This window comes from Euleptes europaea, chromosome 2 (genome assembly GCF_029931775.1).
Source record: "Euleptes europaea isolate rEulEur1 chromosome 2, rEulEur1.hap1, whole genome shotgun sequence".
Taxonomy (NCBI): Eukaryota; Metazoa; Chordata; class Lepidosauria; order Squamata; family Sphaerodactylidae; genus Euleptes; species Euleptes europaea.
In genome coordinates this window covers 134,648,927-134,671,274 of record NC_079313.1, presented here as the reverse complement: position 1 = coordinate 134,671,274, position 22,348 = coordinate 134,648,927, and the positions used below count along the sequence as shown (strand labels likewise).

At 49.2% G+C, this 22,348-nt stretch overlaps 1 protein-coding gene across 1 annotated transcript in view; it reads right to left on the bottom strand.

Moving 5' to 3' along the window:
• Window positions 1-22,010, bottom strand: part of UCKL1 (uridine-cytidine kinase 1 like 1) — a 57,802-nt gene extending 35,792 nt beyond the window's left edge. Inside the window, exons 1-2 of the mRNA XM_056844909.1 lie at window positions 21,778-22,010; window positions 4,814-4,918 (exon numbers count right to left, since the gene is read on the bottom strand). Of these exons, the coding sequence (XP_056700887.1) occupies window positions 4,814-4,918; window positions 21,778-22,010 (338 nt within the window). The remainder of the gene's footprint in view (window positions 1-4,813; window positions 4,919-21,777) is intronic.
• Between the last annotated feature and the right edge of the window lie 338 nt (window positions 22,011-22,348).

The following is a 22,348-nucleotide window of genomic DNA, read 5'->3' as shown; positions in this document are numbered from 1 at the left end:
TAACAGCCATTATCTAGTCCGACTTTGCTTTGGCGGCAGTTTCCACCACAGCACAAGGATCTTCACTGTGTGACTGAAGATAAGCTGCAGCAGCCATTGTGCGGCAGTGCCCCCCACCCCATGTCAGAATCCCAAAGGTGCCCCCAGGCCCAAAAAAGTTGAGGAATCCTGCTATGGTTCATAGCAGAGGGGACTAAATTGTTTTCCTCACTCCTGGAGGGCTGTAGGTATTGATCATAATTCTCAAAAAGAAGGACGGTGGCTGGTAACAGGGAGATGACTTTGCATGCGGGATGTTCAGCCTCGGGCATCTGCAGCTGAAAAGGTCTTTCAGGTGGGAGGAAAGGCCCTTGTTTGCCAGAGACCTGGGAAAACCTCCGCCAGCAGGGTTGCCACCTCCAGGTATTAGGAAATACCTGTAGATTTTGGGGGGTGGAGCCTGAGGAGGGCGGGGTTTGGGGAGGGGCTTCAATGCCATACAGTCCAATTGCCAAAGCGGCCATTTTCGCCAGGTGAGCTGACCTCTATAGATTTGGGGAGGATTTGGAGGAGGGGAGGGACTTCCAACAGGGTATAATGCCACAGAGTCCACCTTCCAAAGCAGCCATTTTCTCCAGGGGAACGGATCTCTGTCACCTGGAGATCAGTTGTGATCCCAGGAGCTCTCCAGCCACCACCTGGAAGTTGGCAACCCTATCTGCCAGACACAGTAGGCAATATTGGTGGACCCGGACTTGATATAGGGCAGCTTTAGATGTTCCTGCAAATCCTGATTCCACTGTGGTCTACACTGCATTCTGTATTGTAATGTTCCTATGAATTTAAGGCAAGAGCTGGCTGAAGTTCAGAGCTTTTTAGTCTCACCGGTTTGTGAAGTGGTTTGCCATGGCCGGCCTCTGTGTATCAACCCTGGACCTCCTTCCTCGGTGACCTCCCATCCAAGTACTAACCAGGGCTGACCCCACTTCGCTTCCAAGATCTGGCGAGACCGGGCAGATGACTGGATTGGGGGTCTTCCTATTATGGGATGGCACAGTGTAAGTCCACCCATTGTTATTGTCCGCCTCCATTTTCTGCATTCTCCAGCGTGGCATCGTAGTTAAGAGCGGTGGTTTGGAGCGGCGGACTCTAATCTGGAGAACCGGGTTTGATTCCCTGCTCCTCCACATGGGCAGCGGAGGCTAATCTGGTGAACTGGATTTGTTTCCCCACTCCTACACATAAGACCAGTTGGGTGACCTTGGGCTAGTCACAGCTCTCTCTCGGCCCCACCTGCCTCACAAGGTGCCTGTTGTGGGGAGGGGAAGGGAAGGTGATTGTAAGCCGGTTTGATTCTTCCTTAAGTGGTAAAGAAAGTCAGCATATAAAAACCAACTCCTCTTTCTTCTTAATTGTTTTTGAGACAGAATATTTTATGCTTTGAGGTTTAAGACAATATGAGAAGCACAAGGACCAACAGCTAAGGAAATCTGATGGCATGGCTACAACGCACACTTAACCTCCACTCGGCAGCAGTTTACTTTTCACAGCCATTTCCAAAGAATCTTAGGAATCATAAATTCCAGAGGGGGATCTCTTATTTTAGCTGCAGCACTCTGCAGAATTTATTGCAGCACACATTATTGCAAGCGGGGCCCATCAGATGTAGGAAGTGTTACAGACAGTTGGTTGACATATGTCTGCATGCACACAAAGAGCTTCAAACAAGAGAAGAGTGGGATGCTGGGATCGCAAAGAGAAGCTAGAATTGCCAACTCCAGGTTGGGTTATTCCTACAGATTTGGGCGATGGAGCCTGGGGAGGACAGGGTTTGGGGAGGGGAGGGACCCTCAGCAGGTTATAATGCCATTTTCTCTAGGGGAACTGATCTTTGTCGTCTGGAGATCAGTTGTAATTCCTGCAGGTCTCCAGGCCCCACCTGGAGGCTGGCAGGCCTATGAGACACCCGGTTTCCCCAGATGTCAGAATGCACCGCACAGATGAAAATATGACGCAGTCAAAAGAATGGATGATCTACTCCAAGTGGGCGTCAACCAGTCCCAACTGTTGAGAGCTAGCAAAGCAAGATGAGACTGGATAGTGCATATAAATCTGTATGGAGGGAAATCAGTTGAACACATGAAGCTTGCCTTGTCCCTTTAACTGGAGATGCCGGGGATTTTCTGCATGCCAAGCAGATGCTCTACTGCTGAACCACAGCCCCTCCACTCCAGCCTCTTCCCACAATTTTCCAGTAACAAGTCCCCAAGCTCAGTCAATGAACTACAGTTCCCAGGATCGCTTGTTCACAAAGCCATAATTAATTTGCCTGTAGAGTAAACATACAGAGATTTTTTAGTAGGTTCTCCTAGTCCGATTAGATTTATGTCTCCAACAGGTGAAGTAAAACTTCTACATCCTCCAGGAACTGCATACATCGAGACGGAACATAGGACAGAGGGCAAACTATGAGCCGAGGGGTCCTGTGTTCCAGTCTCACATCGGCCCCAAATTCAGTGGGCAGCTTTCAGTACGCGACTCTCTTTCTTCCTCAGCCTTCCACTTCTCAATACTACAGTACTGGTCTACCTCGTGTGGATGTTGGAAAGCTGTTGAGAATGCAGGTTAAGTTGCCCAAACTTCTAAAATGCCATCTATTAATGCTATTATAATTAGGATGCCCCATCAATGAAAACTTGATAGACAGGTTTCAGAATATACCCCATCATCTACCCCTTTTGTTAGAGCAGCAACTGGCTAATAGTTCAAGACACGGCAGGTGATGTTTCATGAGTGGAAGCCGGTGACTGCAGATAGCGGCCTGATTGTTGGGGGCTACTCTCCTTGGGATGAGGTCTCCACCAGAGCGGGAGAAGGTAAAGGAATGGGGCAAAGAGACTGCAAAAAGCAGATGGAACTTAGAGAAGATTTCCAGCCAGGCGGGTGGTAGACAAGTTGGGCCCTGACCTGGATGGCCCAGGCTAGCCTGATCTCACCAGATCTTGGAAGCTAAGCAGCCTCAGCCCTGGTTAGGATTTGGATGGGAGACCGCCAGGGAAGTTCACGGTTGCTACACAGAGGCAGGCAATGGCAAACCACCCCTGTTCATCTGCCCTGACCTGGATGTCCCGGGCTAGCCCGATCTTGTCACATCTCGGAAGCTAAGTAGGGTCGGCCCTAGTGAGTACTTGGATGGGAGACCTCCAAGGAAGTTCAGGGTCACTATGCAGAGGCAGGCAATGGCAAACCACCCCTGTTCATCTGCCCTGACCTGAATGGCCCAGGCTAGCCTGATCTCATCTGATCTTGGAAGATAAGCAGGGTCAGCTCTGGTTAGGATTTGGATGGGAGACCGCCAAGGAGGTCCAGGGTTGCTGTGCAGAGGCAGGCAATGGCAAGACACCTCAGTTGACCTCTTGCTTTGAAAACCTTACTGGGTCTTCACCAGATGGCTGTGACTTGATGTCATTTTCCACCCTCACAAGACCAGTTGCATTCTCTTGGGAGAACGCTGAAGAAATCACAAAAAAGACCGGCCCAGCTAAAACCTGCGAGGCAGGACACCGGCAGAATCTCATTAAGAACATAAGAAAGGCCATGCTGGATCAGACCAAGGCCCATCAAGTCCAGCAGTCTGTTCACACAGTGGCCAACCAGGTGCCTCTAGGAAGCCCACAAACAAGACGACTGCAGCAGCACCATCCTGCCTGTGTTCCACAGCATCTAATATCATAGGCATGCTCCTCTGGTACTGAAGAGAATAAGTATGCATCATGGCTAATATCCATTTTGACTACCAGCCACGAATACCCCTTTCCTCCATGAACATGTCCACTCCCCTCTTAAAGCCTTCCAAGTTGGCAGCCATCGCCACATCCTGGGGCAGGGAGTTCCACAATTTAACCATGCGTTATGTGAAGACCTTGAGGACCAACAACAGGGCAGAGGAATGAGGCCTTTGTAAGAACATAAGAAAGGCCCTGCTGGATCAGACCAAGGCCCATCAAGTCCAGCAGTCTGTTTGCACAGTGGCCAACCAGGTGCCTCTAGGAAGCCCACAAACAAGACAACTGCAGCAGCATTAGCCGGCCTCTGTTCCAAAGCGCCCAATATAATAGGCATGCTCTTCTCCAGGGTTGCCCCAACTGCTCTCCTGTTTTTACACCCCCATGCACTCCCATCCCCATTTCTGCAAAAAACCAAGCAAGTTTCTAGGATGCAAAGACTCTAGATAATGAGGGATCCCACCCTCTCTGCCCCTCCGGCCTGGCAGAAACAAGTCTCGCCCCCAAATTAAATCCTCTTTATCTGTGCCACGAAAGCTGGTGCTCCCCACCCCACCCACTTTCGAAACCTTTGTCCATCTGGGGGAGGGAGGGAAGCCCAAATCCACATTCAAAACAAGGAGGACAGAAAAGCCGCTGGCAAAACTCACCTGCCTTCGGCCCCAAGGCTCCAACAGCCGGAGATCCGGACCCCCAAAGAGAGGGGGGATCTGTTCATCTCCCTCCCCCCAGCTGAAGAAGGGGCTGGGACTTAACGGGAAAGGCTGCGGGTGTGCACGTTCAACTCGTGTGTGTCAGTTTTGCCCGGGGGTCCCTCTACAGCCTCAAGGCATTCAGAGTCTCTGGCAAATACCCAAGGTGAGTTCCCCCCATTATGTGTGGGGCTCGTGGGGATGACCAGGGAGGAAAACAGGGGCCTTGGAGAGCCACGAAGGTCGGCGTGTCGAGCAACGGCCCAGGGAAAGAGGAAAAAAGAGAAGCTGCCGCAAAACACCAGAGTAGTCAACACGCTTAAGAGGAGAGCTTAACCCAGAGATTATGTTCATTACCTGATATTAATAGCACCGACTTTGGAAAGCGAGGAGCCGGCTCGGAGCAGACCCCCTGGCTGGCGAGAGGCCACCCGCAGCTGCTTCTGACATTCAGAAGGGACCCTGGGTTGACGGGAGAAGCAAGAAAGGTGCTCTGGGCATTCTCAGCCCTGCCAGTGGGCACCCCCTCCCCTGGCTATGCAAAGTCTTCTCCTTCTTCTCAGTGGGTTCTTGATCAAATCAAGCCTAAATGTTCCCTAGAGGCTAGAATGACTGAACTGAGGATATCGTACTTTGGTCACATTATGAGAAGGCAAGAGTCATTGGAAAAGATGAAGGCAGCAGGAAAAGCATAAGACCCAACATGGAGATGGATCGACTCAATCAATGAAGCCACAGCCCTTAGTTTGCAAGACCCCGAGCCAGGCTGTTAATGAAAGCCCATTTGGGAGGTCACTCATTCCTAGGGTTTCCATATGCCGGAAGCAACCTGGAGGCACTTAACACACGCACACAAATCGGACTGTACTGTAATGAAATGGTCAGAAGGCTGCATGGGTAAAAGGACCCAGCCTGTGGCTCCCGATCACTGTAAGGATGCTCCGGAGTAGGCAGTTTCTACACCACTGAGAGCCAGCGTGGTGTAGTGGCTAAGAGCGGTGGTTTGGAGCAGTGGAGTCTGTTCTGGAGAACCGGGTTGGTTTCCCCACTCCACCACACGAAGCCAGCTGGGTGACCTTGGGCTAGTCACAGCTCTCTTAGAGCTCTCTCAGCCCCACCTACCTCATAAGGTGTCTTTTGTGGGGAGGGGAAGGGATTGTAAACCGGTTTCATTCTTCCTTAAGTGGTAGAGAAAGGCGGCATATAAAAAACCCAACAACTCTTAGTAATCCGCCTTCAGTCTCATGAAAAAAGGCTGATGATAAATCACCTATTATGCCATTAATGGTTTTTAAGTAAGTAAGATAAATAACCTAAATCAATCAATTGATCGATCAAATAATTTCCGTATTTGCCAGAATGCTGGAAAAGAAGGAAGCAGGCTTCTGCCCTGCTAAACCACAACCTCCCCAGGTTCCACCTGCAAATCTCCAGGAATTTCCCCACCTAAAGTTAGCAACTCTAGGTCCCCCTGAGATAGAAGAAGAAGAGTTGGTTTTTTTAGATGCCGACTTTCTCTACCACTTAAGGGAGACTCAAACCCGCTTACAATCACCTTCCCTTCCCCTCCCCACAACAGACACCCTGTGAGGTAGGTGGGGCTGAGAGAGCTCTAAGAGAGCTGTGACTAGCCCAAGGTCACCCAGCTGGCTTCGTGTGGAGGAGAAGGGAAACCAACCCGGTTCACCAGATTAGAGTCTGCCGCTTATGCGGAGGAGTGGGGAATCATACCTGGTTCTCCAGATCAGAGCCCACTGCTCCAAACCACCGCTCTTAACCGCTACACCACACTGTGGTACCCTAACCTGGGATTCTCCCGCCACTAAGCAGGTGCTCATTAGTGGAAGACGCTATGTCCGGGGGCTTGCAGGAGCCTGTGCCCAGCAAAGCCAGCAGACTTTGGCTCCTGGCCCTCAAGCCAACTAAGAATAGTTTCCTTCTCCAGCTCCCTGCCTCTGCCCTCTCAGCAAGTCGGTCGCATGTTTGCCTCCAGAGGCAGGTTACACAATCTTATGACCCAAGCTTGCTATGGAAAACAAATCCAAGCCTCTGATGCAAACAGTGAATCCCCAAAGAGGGGGAGAAAGAGATAACTGCCATCTAAAAACAACACAGCGGGTTTTTACATAAGAGCTTTAAAAATCAGAAAGATTATGGAAACCCTTGCAAGAGGAACGCCTCCGAAATTCCAGGGAAGGAGGCGTCAACTTTTTACCCGATATACAATCCACCTGTCCCAAGACACTTATTATGTTCAGACAGTAAAACTGTCAAATGCGTGTGGGGAAACCAACCCGGTTCACCAGATCAGCCTCCGCAGCTCATGTGGAGGAGTGCGGAATCGAACCCGGTTCTCCAGATCAGAGCCCACCATGCTCCAAACCACCGCTTTTAACTACCGCACCACTCAGGCTCTCAACCTCCTGCAGATGGAGCACCTCTCTCCCTGTGGGTTTTCTTGGACCTCCCGGGTAGTTTGGACAGCCAAGATCACGGTATCTTCCCGGACCGGTTGACCGAGATAATGACCACGGGCATCTCGCTCTTTGACAGAGGTCGTCAAAAGATTTGAAGCAAAGCGTTGCCAGTATGCTGGTAGACGCCCGATGCTATTTCTCCTATTCAGCGGAATCTGATGAGACAGCAGATATTCCGAAGGAGTATTTGGCAACGGCGTTGGACTGGAAAAGGGCCAGTGAACTGAAGCTCATGGCAAGCAAGGCTGAAGAGCTATTGGGTGACAGCTAGACAGCCGAGGATAGAGGAATCAGCCTGCTGGGCATTGGACCGAGCTCTCCCTGGAAGCTTGGGGCGGCTCCTAGCTCTCATCTGTAGAATGTCGCACCTTGTGGAAGGGGCCGTGGCTCAGTGTTAGAGCGTCAGCTTGGCAAGCAGAAAGTCCCAGGTTCAATCCCCAGCCTCTCCAGCCAAAAGGACCAGGTAGCAGGTAATGTGGAAGGCCTTTACCTGAGACCCTGGAGAGCTGCTGCCAGCCAATCTCAATTGACCTAGGGCAGTGATGGCGAACCTTTTAGAGACCGAGTGCCCAAACTGCAACCCAAAACCCACTTATTTATCGCAAAGTGCCAACACGGCAATTTAACCTGAATACTGAGGTTTTAGTTTAGAAAAAACAACTCATACATTCACATCTTTTGCCTTAAAAGAAAAACACAATAACAGAGCTTTCAATGATACAAACAACTTTTTATTGAAAGGTAAAAGTTTGCATTTGGCATGCTTTTGAACAATTAATGTTTGTTCAAAGCCCCTAAACTGGGCGGTGGGGAGGCCAGGGAAGGCAGACGTGAGGGCTGCTCAACTTACCCGCGCGTGCCCACAGAGAGGGTTTGGCGTGCCAAGTCTGGCACTCGTGCCATAGGTTCGCCAACACGGACCTAGGGCCTGGCTCAGTATAAGGCAGTGCATGTACATACACGTTCCTAGGACACAACATGCGTAAGATCTGCAAAGAATGCCCTAAAATGCTATGAATTGTGTGCATAGTTCTTTGCAGCTAGATATGAGTCCTGTAGTACCTTATAGACCAACAAGATTTTGGGAGTATAAGCTTTCGAGGGTCAAAGCTCCCTTTGTCAGGGCTACTGGACTGGAATCTAGCTTTTCTTCTGCAGACCAACACGGCTACCTTCTGAAACATCGGGGAGGGGCTGTGGCTCAGTGGTAGAGCCTCTGCTGGGCGTGCAGAAGGTCCCAGGTTCAATCCCCGGCATCTCCAGTTAAAGGGACTAGCCAAGTAGTTGATGGGAAAGACCTCTGCCTGAGACCTTGGAGAGCCGCTGCTGGTCTGAGTAGACAATACTGACTTTGATGGACCAAGGGTCTGATTCAGTATAAGGCAGCTTCATGTGTAGTTCTTTACAGGCGATTTAGAAGGCAAGCAGGTTGGCTGGGGATGGGGGAAAGTTGTGTGTATGCACACGAGAAGTGGAGTGACTTTGAATGACAGACCAAGAAACAGCCAGCAGTAAAGTGTTCTAACTGAGGAGGATGTGACTGAGAGGTGAGATATATTGGAGAAGCTGAGCAGAGAAAAAGGGAGAACAGGGTAAGTGTTTTGGAAAACAAGATCCTCATAGGAAGGGCTATGCTAGATAGGACATTAGGGTGTAGGGTTACCAGCTCTGCGTTGTGAAATACCTGGAGATTTTGGGGGTTGGGCCTGAGGAGGGTGGGGTTCGGGGAGGGAAAAGACGTCAATGGCGTAAAATGCCATAGAGCACTCCTTCCAAAGTAGCCATTTTCTCCAGGGGAACTGATCTCTGCTGCCTGAAGATCAGTTGCCTGGAGATCAGTTGTAATCCCAGGGGATCTCCAGCCACCACCTGCAGGTTGGCAACCCTAGCAGGGTAGTTAAGAAAGGAAGCTATGACTGATAAGATTTAGGAAGGATTAGGTGTATTGTTTAGGTGTATAGAAATCAGAAGGAGATTGAGACTGGGAAGGGCAGCCATGAAGGAGCTAGGAAAGATATTGAAGTGTAGGGATGTGTCACTGGCCACCAAGACCAGGTTAATTCATGCCATCGTATTCCCTGTTACTATGTATGGGTGTGAAAGCTGGACATTGAAGAAAGCTGATAGGAAGAAAGTAGATTCCTTTAAAATATGGTGTTGGAGGAGAGTGTTACGGATACCTTGGACTGCCAAAAAAACAAATCAGTGGGTTATAGATCAATTCAAGCCTGAACTGACCCCAGAAGCTAAAATGACTAAACAGAGGCTATCATATATTAGCCACATCATGAGACGACAAGAGTCACTGGAAAAGACAGTCATGTTAGGAAAAGCTGAGGGCAGCAGGAAAAGAGGAAAACCCACCAAGAGATGGATGGCCTCAAAAAAGGAGGTCACAGCCCTCAATTTGCAAGATCTGAGCAAGGCTGTCAAAGATAGGACATTTTGGAGGACTTTCACTCATAGGGTCGCCATGAGTCGGAGGTGACTTGACGGCACTTAACACACATAGATGTACTGTTAATGTGTTCTGTAAGTTTTCCTTTGACCGACTTCGAATCCCCACTCTACCACGAAGCTTACTGGGGGGGTCTTGGGCCTGTTAGTCTTCCTCAGCCTAACTGCCCTCACACATAATGAATGACAGAAGGTTGCTTGCAAAATTCACCGTCACTTCCTGGAGCACCGCTGGACAAAACGATTTGGGCAGGTTCTACATGGGGGATGGTCCTGACCTGGATGGCCCAGGCTAGCCTGATCTCGTCAGATCTCAGAAGCTAAGCAGGGTCAGCCCTGGTTAGTATTTGGATGGGAGACCACCAAGGGATGCCAGGGTTGCTGTGCAGAGGAAGGCACTGGCAAACCACCTCTGTTAGTCTCTTGCCATGAAAACCCCAAAAAGGGGTCGCCATAAGTCGGCTGCGACTTGAAGGCACTTTACACACACACACACACACACACACACACGGGGGATGTAGTGTTTTAATTGTCCCAAAGTGTCTATTCTCCCCTTCAGATTTTATGACTGTGCACCCTCTCCGCCTTCGTTCAACACAACAGGATGGTTACACTGCCCCCTTGTGGCCTAAAGCCCTGGCAGCCGCCAGATATTGCAAATAGGCTTTTGTCGAAGGCTTTCGCGGTCAGAGTTCATTGGTTCTCGTAGGTTATCCGGGCAGTGTGACCGTGGTCTTGGTCTTTTCTTTCCTGACGTTTCGCCAGCAGCTGTGGCAGGCATCTTCAGAGGAGTCACCCTGAAGGACAGGCTTTTCTTCAGCAAAAGCCAAATGAAACCACGTACTTTACAGTCGCGTACAAAAATGCAGACTCGCAGCAGCGTGATAAGGAGGAAGCTCCAGCCCTGATAAGGAAGGAAGAAACATGCTGGCTGTTTGGCTGGAATGGGAGCAACGGAGGGCTCACTGTTGAATATAAACCGAGGCTGTATTTTGAACACTATAGTCTAGCAAGGTAGCTAGTTATAGAATCATAGAGTTGGAAGAGACCACCAGGGTCATCTAGTCCAACCCCCTGCACAATGCAGGAAATTCACAACTACCCCCCCCACACACACACATACACACCATGACCCCTACTCCATGCCCATTCTCATGACGTGTCTAGTTCTCATTAAGTGTCTTAGCTGTACCCCCAGAGGACAGGTAGGGGCACAAATAACCAAATCTTTCTCCTGTACAAAAAAAGAAGGTCAGGGAGAAAGCTAGTGTAGAACCTTTCACCCTGAGGTCTAGGTGTCTACATGCGTGGAATTCCTTTGTTTTAGGGTTGACAACTCCAGCTTCTGAGGTTCCTGGAGATTTTGGGGGTAGAGCCTTGGGGAGTTAATGCCACAGAGTCCAACCCTCAAAAACTGCCATTTTCCTCCAAGGAACTGATGTCTGCAGTCAGGAGATCAGTTGTCATTCTGGGAGATCTCCAGGCCCCACCTGGAGGTTGGCAACCACATTTTATTTGGAGATATCTTCAAATCATGTGCACCCTTGCGTCCAGGGAAAAGTGGTATAGTCCAGAAACAGGATTATCATCTCAGTAGAAATTTAGCTTTTTAAAAATCTACAGCAACTCCATATCCTTGGGGGAGCACATCACTCATTTCTCCAGAGGGGTAGAACAAAATGCGCTTTGCTACCCAAACTGCCTATCCTGCCTGTTCTCCTTTCCCCACTTTACCTTCACAACAACCCTGTGAGGTAGGTTAGCGACTGGCCTAAGGTCTTCAAACTCAGATCTCCCAAGTATGTTTAGGTATGTTTAGCCAGAAGAGGAGAAGACTGAGAGGGGATATGATAACCATCTTCAAGTACTTGAAGGGCTGTCATAGAGAGGAGGGTGCCGAGTTGTTTTCTGTTGCCCCAGAAGATCAGACCAGAACCAAGAGGTTGAAATTAAATCAAAAGAGTTTCCATCTAGACATTAAGAATAATTTTCTAACCGTTAGAGCGGTTCCTCAGTGGAACAGGCTTCCTCGGGAGGTGGCTAGCTCTCCTTCCCTGGAGGTTTTTAAGCAGAGGTTAGATGGCCATCTGTCAGCAATGCTGATTCTATGACCTTAGGCAGATGATGAGAGGGATGGCATCTTGGCCATCTTCTGGGCATGGAGTAGGGGTCATTGGGAGTATGGGGGGGAGGTAGTTGTGAATGTCCTGCATTGTGAAGGGGGTTGGGCTAGATGACCCTGGTGGTCTCTTCCAACTCTATGGTTCTAAGTCCTACCACATCGGCTTTTACCACTGACCACAAAGAATTATTTCCACCACAGCACAACATTCGGGGATTCTTTTTGCAAAACAATTCTTGGAATCGCGACATCCGAGGTTTGATAGGAGAGGGGCCATGGCTCAGAGCTCCTGCTTCAAATGCAGAAGCTCCCAGTTCAGTCCCTGGCATCTTTGGTTCAAAGATCAGAGGTGTTTGGAGAGGTGCTGTCAGTCCGAGTTGACAATTCTTCACTAGCTGGACTGACAGGCTGACTTAGCGTAGGACTGCTTCGTATCTTCGCCATCAGGTATGTCAATATACAGCTGTGCTCACCATGATAATATAATGCCATCAAGGCATGCTACCATAAGGAAGAGAGGCAGGTAGGTTTCTGCCCCAGAGACCTTACAAACCAGGGCTCAGATCCTATGAACAAGTTCCATATGTGCCAGATTATTCTCAGCTACGGAGTGCGCTTCCTCTTGCGCTGGCACTTCGGCCCGTTCACAGCTCATTGAAAGCCACTGATCTTGAGCAAACAGAAGCGCTAGCACTCGAGGAAGTACACGCTGCAGCCGAGACTACTGAATGGCACGAAATTTGTTCATGGCCTGGAACTGGGATATCTGAAGGACAGTCTTCTGCCTTACGTTTCTGCCCAGAAATTAAGATCCCAGGAAAGGCACCCCTGACTGCCCCATCAATCAGAGAAGCACGTTTGGTGGGTACACGAGACAGGGCCCTTTCGGTGGCAGCCCCATGATTATGGAACCATCTCTCCAGGTGGGTGCGCCTGGCCCCCTCACTTCTGATCTTCAGAAAGCAGCTGAAGACAATTTTATTTAGTTGCGGTCTTTTGGGGTTTTTCTTTTATAATCGTTTTTATTTACCTTGAAAGCCACCTTGAGTTCCTCAGGGTAGAAAGGCAGCTGATAAATGTTTTAAATAAATAAAATGAATAAAAGAAGCCTAAATTTCAACAATGAAGGGAGAGAATTGACCAGATATCTGGAATGGTGGGATATAAACATGCTAAATACAGGTTGAGTATACCTTATCTGGACATCTGTTATCTAGACTGGCCTGCACCTTTCGAGCAGGCATGCAGGCAGATCTGCGCCGCCCAGCCTCTCCTGACTTCCGAGAGGCCGGGCAGTATGGATATGATTTATCCACGCTGCCCAGTGTTTCCAAAGTCTGGCGAGATAGTTAGGCTTTTCCTTTCTGATGGTTCATTGTACACAAAATTATAAAAAAATATGGTTCGAAATTACATTTAGGAGATGTGCATAAAGTGTATATTTAAACATATATAAGGCATAAACGAATTCGGATCCCATCCCTAAGATATCTCATTATGTATATGCAAAATATTTTAAACTATGGAAAGATCCGAAATACAGATCACTTCTGGTCCCAAGCAGTCCGGATAAGGGATGCTCAACCTGTACATTAAAAAGCAAGGCTGCAAAAGAAGTCAGCAGGTGCATTTGGCCCAATCCACCAGGACGACCTCTGGCACAAGCACCACTGAAATGTAAATGTTTGTGGATTAGGGTTGCCAACCTCCAGGTACGCGCTGGAGATCTCCCGCTATTACAACTGACCTCCAGCCGATAGAGATCGGTTCCCCTGGAGAAAATGGCCACTCTGGCAATTGGACTCTATGGCACTGAAGTCCCTCCCTTCCCCAAATTCGCCCTCCTCAGGCTCCACCCCAAAAGCCTCCCGACCTGGCAACCCTGTCGGAGGTCTGTGCCCTGCTGACCTTCCATTTAGGGCAGCGGGGTTTGCATCGGTGGATGGAGCTCTCAGAGGCTAAAGAGCCTTCCACCTTCCCACGATCAACGGGCAGCTCTCGGTTGTTTGCTGCACAGAATCTGAACACGGCCTCTGCGGGAAATGCTTCCGTTGCTGTACAAATTTCCCCCACCATTCAAATTGCAATGCACTGTTGCTAAGAGGGGGAGAAGTCTCCCCAGTGAGTGAGGCAGCGGGGATTTGGAGCTTTGCCTGAAATGTCATCTCATTCATACCGCAGATTATGAAAAGAAAAGGAATGGAAACTTAAAATTCTCAAGGATAAGAATTCTGCACTCCGTAGCACATCCGGTTCCTCTATGCACCCTTGTAGTACATACAATCCTGCCCACCCCACAGGGTTGTTGTGAGGCTAAGGCCCTGCTCCAAGTTCCTTCCAAGGAAAAGGCAGGCTGGAAAAACAGAAAATAATTAGCTCTCCTCTGAATTGCTTTCAACTTACCTGGAACTTGATCCACTTTGAGGATTAACCTTCTGGGAGAAACAGCATATCTACTTTAATGTGTTGTGAATAAAATCCTTTTATTTCTTTGCTCTTTGTTTTAACACACCTGGGCAGCTCTTCAAAACAGAGCCGGCACCTCAAGTCTCCATAAACACACAAAGCTCATTATACTGAATCAGACCCTCGGTCCAACAAGGTGAGTATTGTCTACTCAGACTGGCAACAGCAGGGTCTCAGGCAGATGTCTTTCACATTGCCTACTGCCAGGTCCTTTTACTTAGAGACGTTGGAGCTCGAAGGCGGTTAAAGGAAAGACATGATAGAGGTCTATAAAAGTACGCATGGTTTGGAGAGAGTGGGCAGGGAGACGTTTTTCTCCCTCTCCCATAATACTAGAACGCGGGGTCATCTGCTGAAGCTGAAGGGGGAGAGATTCAAAACAGATAAAAGGAAGTATTTCTTCACACAACGCATAGTGAAATTGTGGAACTCCCTGCCCCAGGATGTGGTGATGGCTGCCAACTTGGAGGGCTTTAAGAGGAGAGTGGACATGTTCATGGAGGAGAGAGGTATTCATGGCTACTAGTAAAAATGGATACTAGTCATGATGCATACCTCTTCTCTCCAGGATCAGAGGAGCATGCCGAATATAGTAGGTGCTGTGCAACACAGGCAGGATGGTGCTGCTGCAGCCGTCTTGTTTGTGGGCTTCGTAAAGGCACCTGGTTGGCCACTGTGTGAACAGATTGCTGGACTTGATGGGCCTTGGTCTGATCCAGCGGGGATTTTCTTATGTTCTTATAAACTTGGGACCATCTGCATGTCAAGCAGATGTTCTACCACTGAGCCACAGCCCCTCTCAATAAGTTATATCTGTATGAAATTAAGCTTAAATGAATATATGAAACTACCTTATATTGAATCAGATCACTGGTGCAGCAAGATCAGTCTTGTCTACTCTGACTGGCAGCGACTCTCCAGGGTCTCAGGAAGAAGTCTTTCCCATCATCTACTACCTGGTCCTTTAATTGGAGATGCTGGGGAGTGAACCTGGGACCTTCTGCATGCCAAGCAGATGATATACCACTGAGCCACTCTGCCTCTCCCAACCATGTTTCTCCATTGGAGGTTTGGATACCTGCCTTCACATTCTGGGCCTCCTAGGCCATAAAGGTGAGACTAGAAGGGCTGTTTGTTAGTTTGATTTTCTGCTGTTTTTAACCAAAAAGTCCAAACAGCTAGGAATTCCAGGCAGATAAACTAAGGGCTGATTTAACCCTAGGGCTAGTGAGGCAAAAGAATTCACATGCAGGTCTTTCCCCTTGCATTGTCTTTAATTTAAACCGAATGTCACCCTTGCCAAGAGGTGATGCCAGTCATGTAGATTTTTGGGTGTGCTGCATATGCCTGCTTTGCATGGGTACTTTGAACAAGATGCTCGACTTGCGCAGTTTCACAGGGAGTTCATTTGCCACACCAGCCTCCCATCAAAATCGTCACTAAGAGAAATGAGAATATTATGCCTAGCCCACAGATGTGTGATAGGGTTGCTAACTCTGGGTTGGGGGGTTCCTGGAGACTTGGGGGTGGAGCCTGGAGAGGGTGGAGTTTGGGAAGGGGAGGGATTTCAGCGGGGTAGAATGTCATTGAGTCCACACCAAACCTGCCATTTCCTCCAGGGGAACTGATAGTAGTCTGGAGATCTGATATAACTCCAGGAGAGCTCTGGGTCTCAACTGGAGGTTGGCAACCCTATGTTTGAGCAACCTCCCGAACAACTAAGGTGAGTTGAAGAGGCACAAGGTGAAGGAGGAGAGCAGCCCACAGCTTGCTTCCCTGGCCGCACAAGTGGCAGGCACTTCAAAGGGATGGGAAAACTCACCCCACACTGGTGTGCGTCACCCCACGATAGGGGATGCTGCTTGCGAGACACCCACAGAGTGCAACCTCAGCCTTGGCACACAGCCTTCGAAAGGGATTTTGCAGGTGTGCACGTGAAAGGGTAGACAGATCAGGCTGTGGCTGAGTGACTGTGGCTCAGTGGTAGAGCATCTGCTTGGCATGCAGAAGGTGGCAGTTTCAATCCCCAGCATCTCCAGTTAAAGGGACTAGGCGAGTAGGTGATGTGAAAGACCCTCTAGCTAAGACCCTGGAGAGCTGCTGCCGGTCTGAGTAGACAATACTGGCTTTGATGGACCAAGGGGCTGATTCAGTATAAGGCAGCTTCATGTGTTCAGGCCTCGGCAGGTTTTATACCTCCCCAAAGGCTAACCCTGGCTGTGCATTACATTTGCGGCCAGTGAAAACGAAAGCTGACTTTGCCCCGGCTCGGCAGACACGGGCCGGGGCTTTTTGCTAACCAGCAGATGAACGACAGAGACAGCCGTTCCGGCCACTGACTTGAAGCAAGGATCTCGCCGTGCACAATGCAAACGGCAATTTTAGCCAGCCAATGAAGGCTCCACGTGATCTTTCTTTCTTTTTAGCGTAAAGAAGCCTAAACGCAGAGGCAGCCCATGGCCACCGAAAGAGAAATATGGGATGTCTGCAGGGGGAGATCCTGCAGAGAATTCCAATTTGCTTATGCAGATGTGCAGCCCATCCTATTTCAGCTGTTTATACATTATTAAAACAAACAAAATACAGCCAGGAGAAGCTCACAGCCAAAGGCTGCCCAGTTCTTTTGAAGCAGTATGTGCAATTCTGGCTTCCCAGCTACTCTGCATTCCTTCAGCCCGGATTCTCTCAACTTCCTGGTCCACGTGAGAGATCCCCCCCACAAACACACCCCAAACCCATCTCCCCGTTTATTACAGCAAGCTGCACTGCTGTTCCACGTTCCGTTTCAACACTCCCTCCTCAGAAGTTGAAATGTTTATGACTACTCCGTGACATTACAAGAGCTCAGCCAAGAGATGAGGAACCTCGGAGGCAAAGAAGGGCCAGCAGCCAGACTTTAAAGGTTATAAAAAAACCATTCATAAACCCCTCTGTTCCCCTTCCCCAGCCCTTACTCAAATGACCATCAAAAGCCAGTTCAAGTAAGCTTTGCAAAACACTCAGGCTGTGCATTTTTGATGTGGGTCACCTCTGAAAATGCCTTTATCTGGTGCTTTGGAGATAGTATTTGGGTTCAACAAAACAAGGAGAGAGCAATCCCCCCAGAGATACTGCAGATATCACTTTGAGTGATACACCACGTTGGACAAAGGGCAAAAATCTACCCCAGCATCCTGTATGTTCTTGTTCAAGCTATAAGGGAATCTTCTGAGCACCGTGGGGGGAGGCCGTGGCTCAGTGGTAGAGCATCTGCTTGGCGTGCAGAAGGTCCCAGGTTCAATCCCCGGCATCTCCAGTTAAAGGGACCAGGCAGGTAGGTGATGTGAAAGACCTCTGCTTGAGACCCTGGAGAGCCGCTGCCGGTCTGAGTAGACAATACTGACTTGGATGGACCAAGGCTCGGATTCAGGATAAGGCAGCTTCGTGTGTTCATGTGATATCCCTTCCAGTGCGGAGAGCCAGTGTGGCGTAGTGGTTAGGAGCGGTAGACTGTAATCTGGAGAAGTGGGTTTGATTCCTCACCCCTCCACGTGAGCGGGGGGCCCTAATCTGGTGAACCAGGTTGGTTTCCCCAATCCTACACATGAAGCCAGCTGGGTGACCTTGGGCTAGTCACACTCTCTCAGCCTCACCTACCTCCCAGGGTGCCTGTTGTGGGGAGGGGAAGGGAAGGTAATTGTAAGCCGGCTTGATTCTCCTTAAGTGGTAGAGAAAGTCAGCACATAAAAACCTCCTCAGCCGCCACCAGCACCACCTCCTCCCTCCTCCTCTTCGCCGACTCTGCATAGCCCCAACTTCCAGTCATTCAAGAGCAATGTCATTCGGACAGAACCTTGTACAACCCTGGCATATGTACAGGCATACTAAACTCACAACAGATGCCCTGGGCAGGGCAGGGTGGGGGGGCTCTGGAAATCCCCACACCAGAAATGAGCAAGTTGCACAATAAAATGGAAGTGTAGAGAGTGCAAGAATGGAAACTGCAGAAGCAGACGGCTACAACGATAGTTCCGCTGTACACTGCATTGGTCAGGCTTAACCTGGAGTATTGTGTGCAGTCCTGGAGGCCTCACTTCAAAAAGTGTGAGGACAGAATGGAGCAGGAGCAGAGGAGAGCGACGCGGATGATCAGGGGCCCGGAGACCAAGCCCTACAAGGAAAGGCGGAGGGATCTGGGGAATGGTCAGTCTGGAGAAGATGAGGTTGAGGGGGGACATGATTGCTCCCTTGAAGTATGTGGTATGTGCTACCTCCTTATTATAGATGTGGGGCACTGTGAGATACAGGAGCTGGACTAGATAGGTCCAACGCATGTACAGCGGAGGTGAATCAAAGGTAGGAAATGCACTCAGATGCCTTTTTCAGAGCAGGCCAAAAGGTCTGCAAATTCAAAAGGAATCACTGCCGTAGATTGTTGATTCAGGGAATATCCATTTCTTTAGTGTTAACTAATGGTGTTAGCTATTTTTGGTATAGGGATAGATTTGTATTGGGTGCTTCATTATTTTTTTTTTTAATTTTGTGTTTTTGTAGACTCCAAGTCTTGAACACCCCAAAAATTAATCACATTAATTGTTCAAAAGCATGCCAAATGCAAACTGTTACCTTTCAATAAAAAGTTGTTTGTATCATTGAAAGCTCTGTTATTGTGTTTTTCTTTTAAGACAAAAGATGTTAATGTATGAGTTGTTTTTTCTAAACTAAACTAAAACCTCAGTATTCAAGTTAAATTGCCGTGTTGGCACTTTGCAATAAATAACTGGGTTTGGGGTTGCAGTTTGGGCACTCGGTCTCTAAAAGGTTCGCCATCACTGCTCTAGGCTGATCCTGCATTAAGCAGGGGGTTGGACTAGATGGCCTCTATGGCCGTTTCCAACTCTATGATTCTATGCCATGAGGACTAGAATCTTGATGTGGAAGTATAAACACAGCAGAGGGCAAACTAAACAGTGAAGAGAGGGATGCCAATCCCCCCCCCCCAATCTTCTGGGCATGGAATAGAGCAGTGGTTGCCAACCTTTTTTCACTTGCGTACCTCTTGGCAGCCCATTTCCATAAATTCCTCATATTACCAAAATGTTTGTACTTAATATAGTGGCTGTTGTTTCAAATGCCGTTTGTCTCCATTATTCAGTTTTTTTGTCGCAAACCCCTAAATGCCCTGGTTCATACCCCTGGGGGTATGTGTACCCCAAGTTGGGAACCACTGGAGTAGAGGTCACTGGGGGTGTGTGGGGGGTAGTTGTTAATTTCCTGTATTGTGCGGGGGTGTATGGATTAGATGATCCTGGAGGTACCTTCCAACTCTATGTTTCTACAATTCTATGAAGGGGCAAGGACAATAGTTATGTAAATGCAAAATTAAGTTTTTTCCCCAAGTATGCCAATGTCCAATACTCAAACAAACAAAAAAATGGTTTTGTATGTAACATTTTTTTTCAGGCTTAAGAGGCTGAAATCCCTGGAAGGGTAAAAGGCAGCCTGCCAAGGGGGAAGCACAGTCGGATACAAACCAACCCAGAGCCCCTTCCATAAGATCAAGAAATCCTAAACCCAAACAGACTGCAGGAGACTTCCCTACCCAGAAGAAGCCTGCCACAACATGACACACATCTCTAATTTTTCTCCTGTTTCCCAAGCTCAGATTTTGGGGTGACCTAATTAAACCAAAGGCAGAGAAAAACAATATAAGAACATAGAAAAGGCCCTGCTGGATCAGATGAAGGCCCATCAAGTCCAGCAGTCTGTTCACACAGTGGCCAACCAGGTGCCTCCAGGAAGCCCACAAACAAGACGACTGCAGCAGCATTTATTCTGCCTGTGTTCCACAGCACCCAACATAATAGGCCTGCTCCTCTGATCCTGGAGAGAATAGGTGTGCATCATGACCAGTATCCATTGTGACTAGTAGCCATGGATAGCCCTCTCCTGCATGAACATGTCCACTCCTCTCATAAAGCCTTCCAAGTTGGCAGCCATCCCCACACCCTTCCAACTCTATATGAAGACATAAACCTTCACACAATGCATTTTTCATCGACAAGTGTCATTTCGCGTTTGTCAGCTTTTTTATTGGCCTCTACTACTATGCCTCTAATGACAGAGGTTGGCTAGGGGAAATTCCACAGAGACACAAAAGTTTCACCTGCTGATTTCTACAGGTTAACAGTTTCAAGTTCATTTTAGGAAAGCAATACAACAACCACCTGCCGTCAAGCCGCAACCAACTCATGGCAACCCTGTCCACGGGGCCTTCTAGGTAAGAGACAATAGAGTTGATTTGTTATTGCCTGCCTCTGCGTAGCAACCCTGGACTTCCGTGCTGTTCTCTCATCCGAGTACTAACTATGGCCAGCCCTGCTTAGCTTCCAAGATCTGACAAGATGAGGCTTGGCTGGGCTGCCATGCTGCTAGAATATAAATAAATGTGCATGCATTTAATATATTAATATAAATTTTCAGTAGTGCATTAAATAAACAAAACTGCTGTTAAAAGACCGAAAGCAACCATGATCAGTGGGCAACCCTAAGTTCACCGCCACTGATATAGAGATGACAGCCACAATCTTAAAATAATTGTTCTTCTTCGTAAAAGGACTTTTAGACAACTTGAGCACGCAGCATTAACTGCCATGATAGCTAAATGGAGCCAGCATGCTCAGGAGCAATCCACCCCTGAATGCTAAATGCTGATGAATAACAAGCCATGATGGCTGAATGGAACCTCCATGCTCAGGAACAATCGACCCCTGGATGCTAAATGCTGAGGAACAACAAGCCATGATGGCTAAATGGAACCTCCATGCTCAGGAACAATCGACCCCTGGATGCTAAATGCTGAGGAACAACAAGCCATGATGGCTAAATGGAACCTTCATGCTCAGGAGCAATCTACCCCCCAAAACTAAATGCTGAGGAACAACAAGCCATGATAATTAAATGGAACCTCCATGCTCAGGAGCAATCTACCCCCGAACGCTAAATGCCAAGGAACAAAAAGCTATGATGGCTAAATGGAACCTCCATGCTCAGGAGCAATCGACCCCTGGATGCTAAATGCTGAGGAACAACAAGCCATGATGGCTAAATGGAACCTCCATGCTCAGGAGCAATCTACTCCCAAATGCTGAAAGTTGAGGAACAACGAGCCACGATGGCTAATTGGAACCTCCATGCTCAGGAGCAATCTACCCCCAAATGCTGAAAGTCAAGGAACAAAAAGCCAAGATGGCTAAATGGAACCTCCATGCTCAGGAACAATCTACTCCCAAATGCTGAAAGTCGAGGAACAACCAGCCACGATGGCTAATTGGAACCTCCATGCTCAGGAGCAATCTACCCCTGAACGCTAAATGCCGAGGAACAAAAAGCCATGATGGCTAAATGGAACCTCCCTGCTCAGGAGCAATCTACCCCCCAATGCTGAAAGTCGAGGAACAACGAGCCACGATGGCTAATTGGAACCTCCCTGCTCAGGAGCAATCGACCCCCCAATGCCGAAAGTCGAGGAACAACGAGCCATGATAACTAAATGGAACCTCCACGCTCAGGAGCAATCTACCCCCGAACGCTAAATGCCGAGGAACGGAGCCCGCAAAAGGCCTGCCCTTCTGGGGAGCTTCTCAAAGGCATTCGGCTCGTTGCAGAGAGCAGCAACGTGCCCGCCTGTTGACCCTTCCCGGCGTTGCTAGCCAACTGCATTCCCACGTCCTCCCCTCCCCAGCCAGCCGCGACGGAGCCCCGCTTCCTCCCCCCCCCCGGCGTCTCCCCCTCCACCGGCGAGGCGGGGGGTCTTTTACCTGTCATCGCCCAGATCGCCTTCCTTCACCCCACGCCCCGCGTCGGCGGCTGCAGCCATTGTCCGCCTCTCAATCAGCTGTTGCAGGGAGCGGGCAGCCCAGCAAAGTCCTGGCCGCGCCCCGAGGCTTTGTGGGAAATGTAGTTCCCCGAGGAGGTAACGGTCCCGCACGCCAATGGCCGGAGGGGGCGCGAGCGGACTACAAGCCCTCGGAAGCCCTGCCGCGCTGTGCATGGCGGGAGTTGTAGTTCTTCGGGAAGCCTGGGGGGGAAAAGCATCGCAGAGAGGGAGGAGGAGGAGGAGAGGAAACTGAAAGGTTTTCGGCTTCTTGCAAAGGGCGGGGCCGGTCCTGTTCGTTTTTTTTTTAAAAAGGCTGGCCTGTTGCTTGTTTTCCCCCCATTGCAAGACAATGCAAATTATGAGCTCTTGAGCATTGCAGGCGGACATAACAGAGAGACCCGGGGCAGGGAGAGAGAGATCTGGGACGGTGGCCAAAAAAGAAATACTGCTACAATGCTGAGTTAAAGGACGCTTTGGCCGTGCAGCGCCAGGCCCAGCAGGCTTGCTTCGCT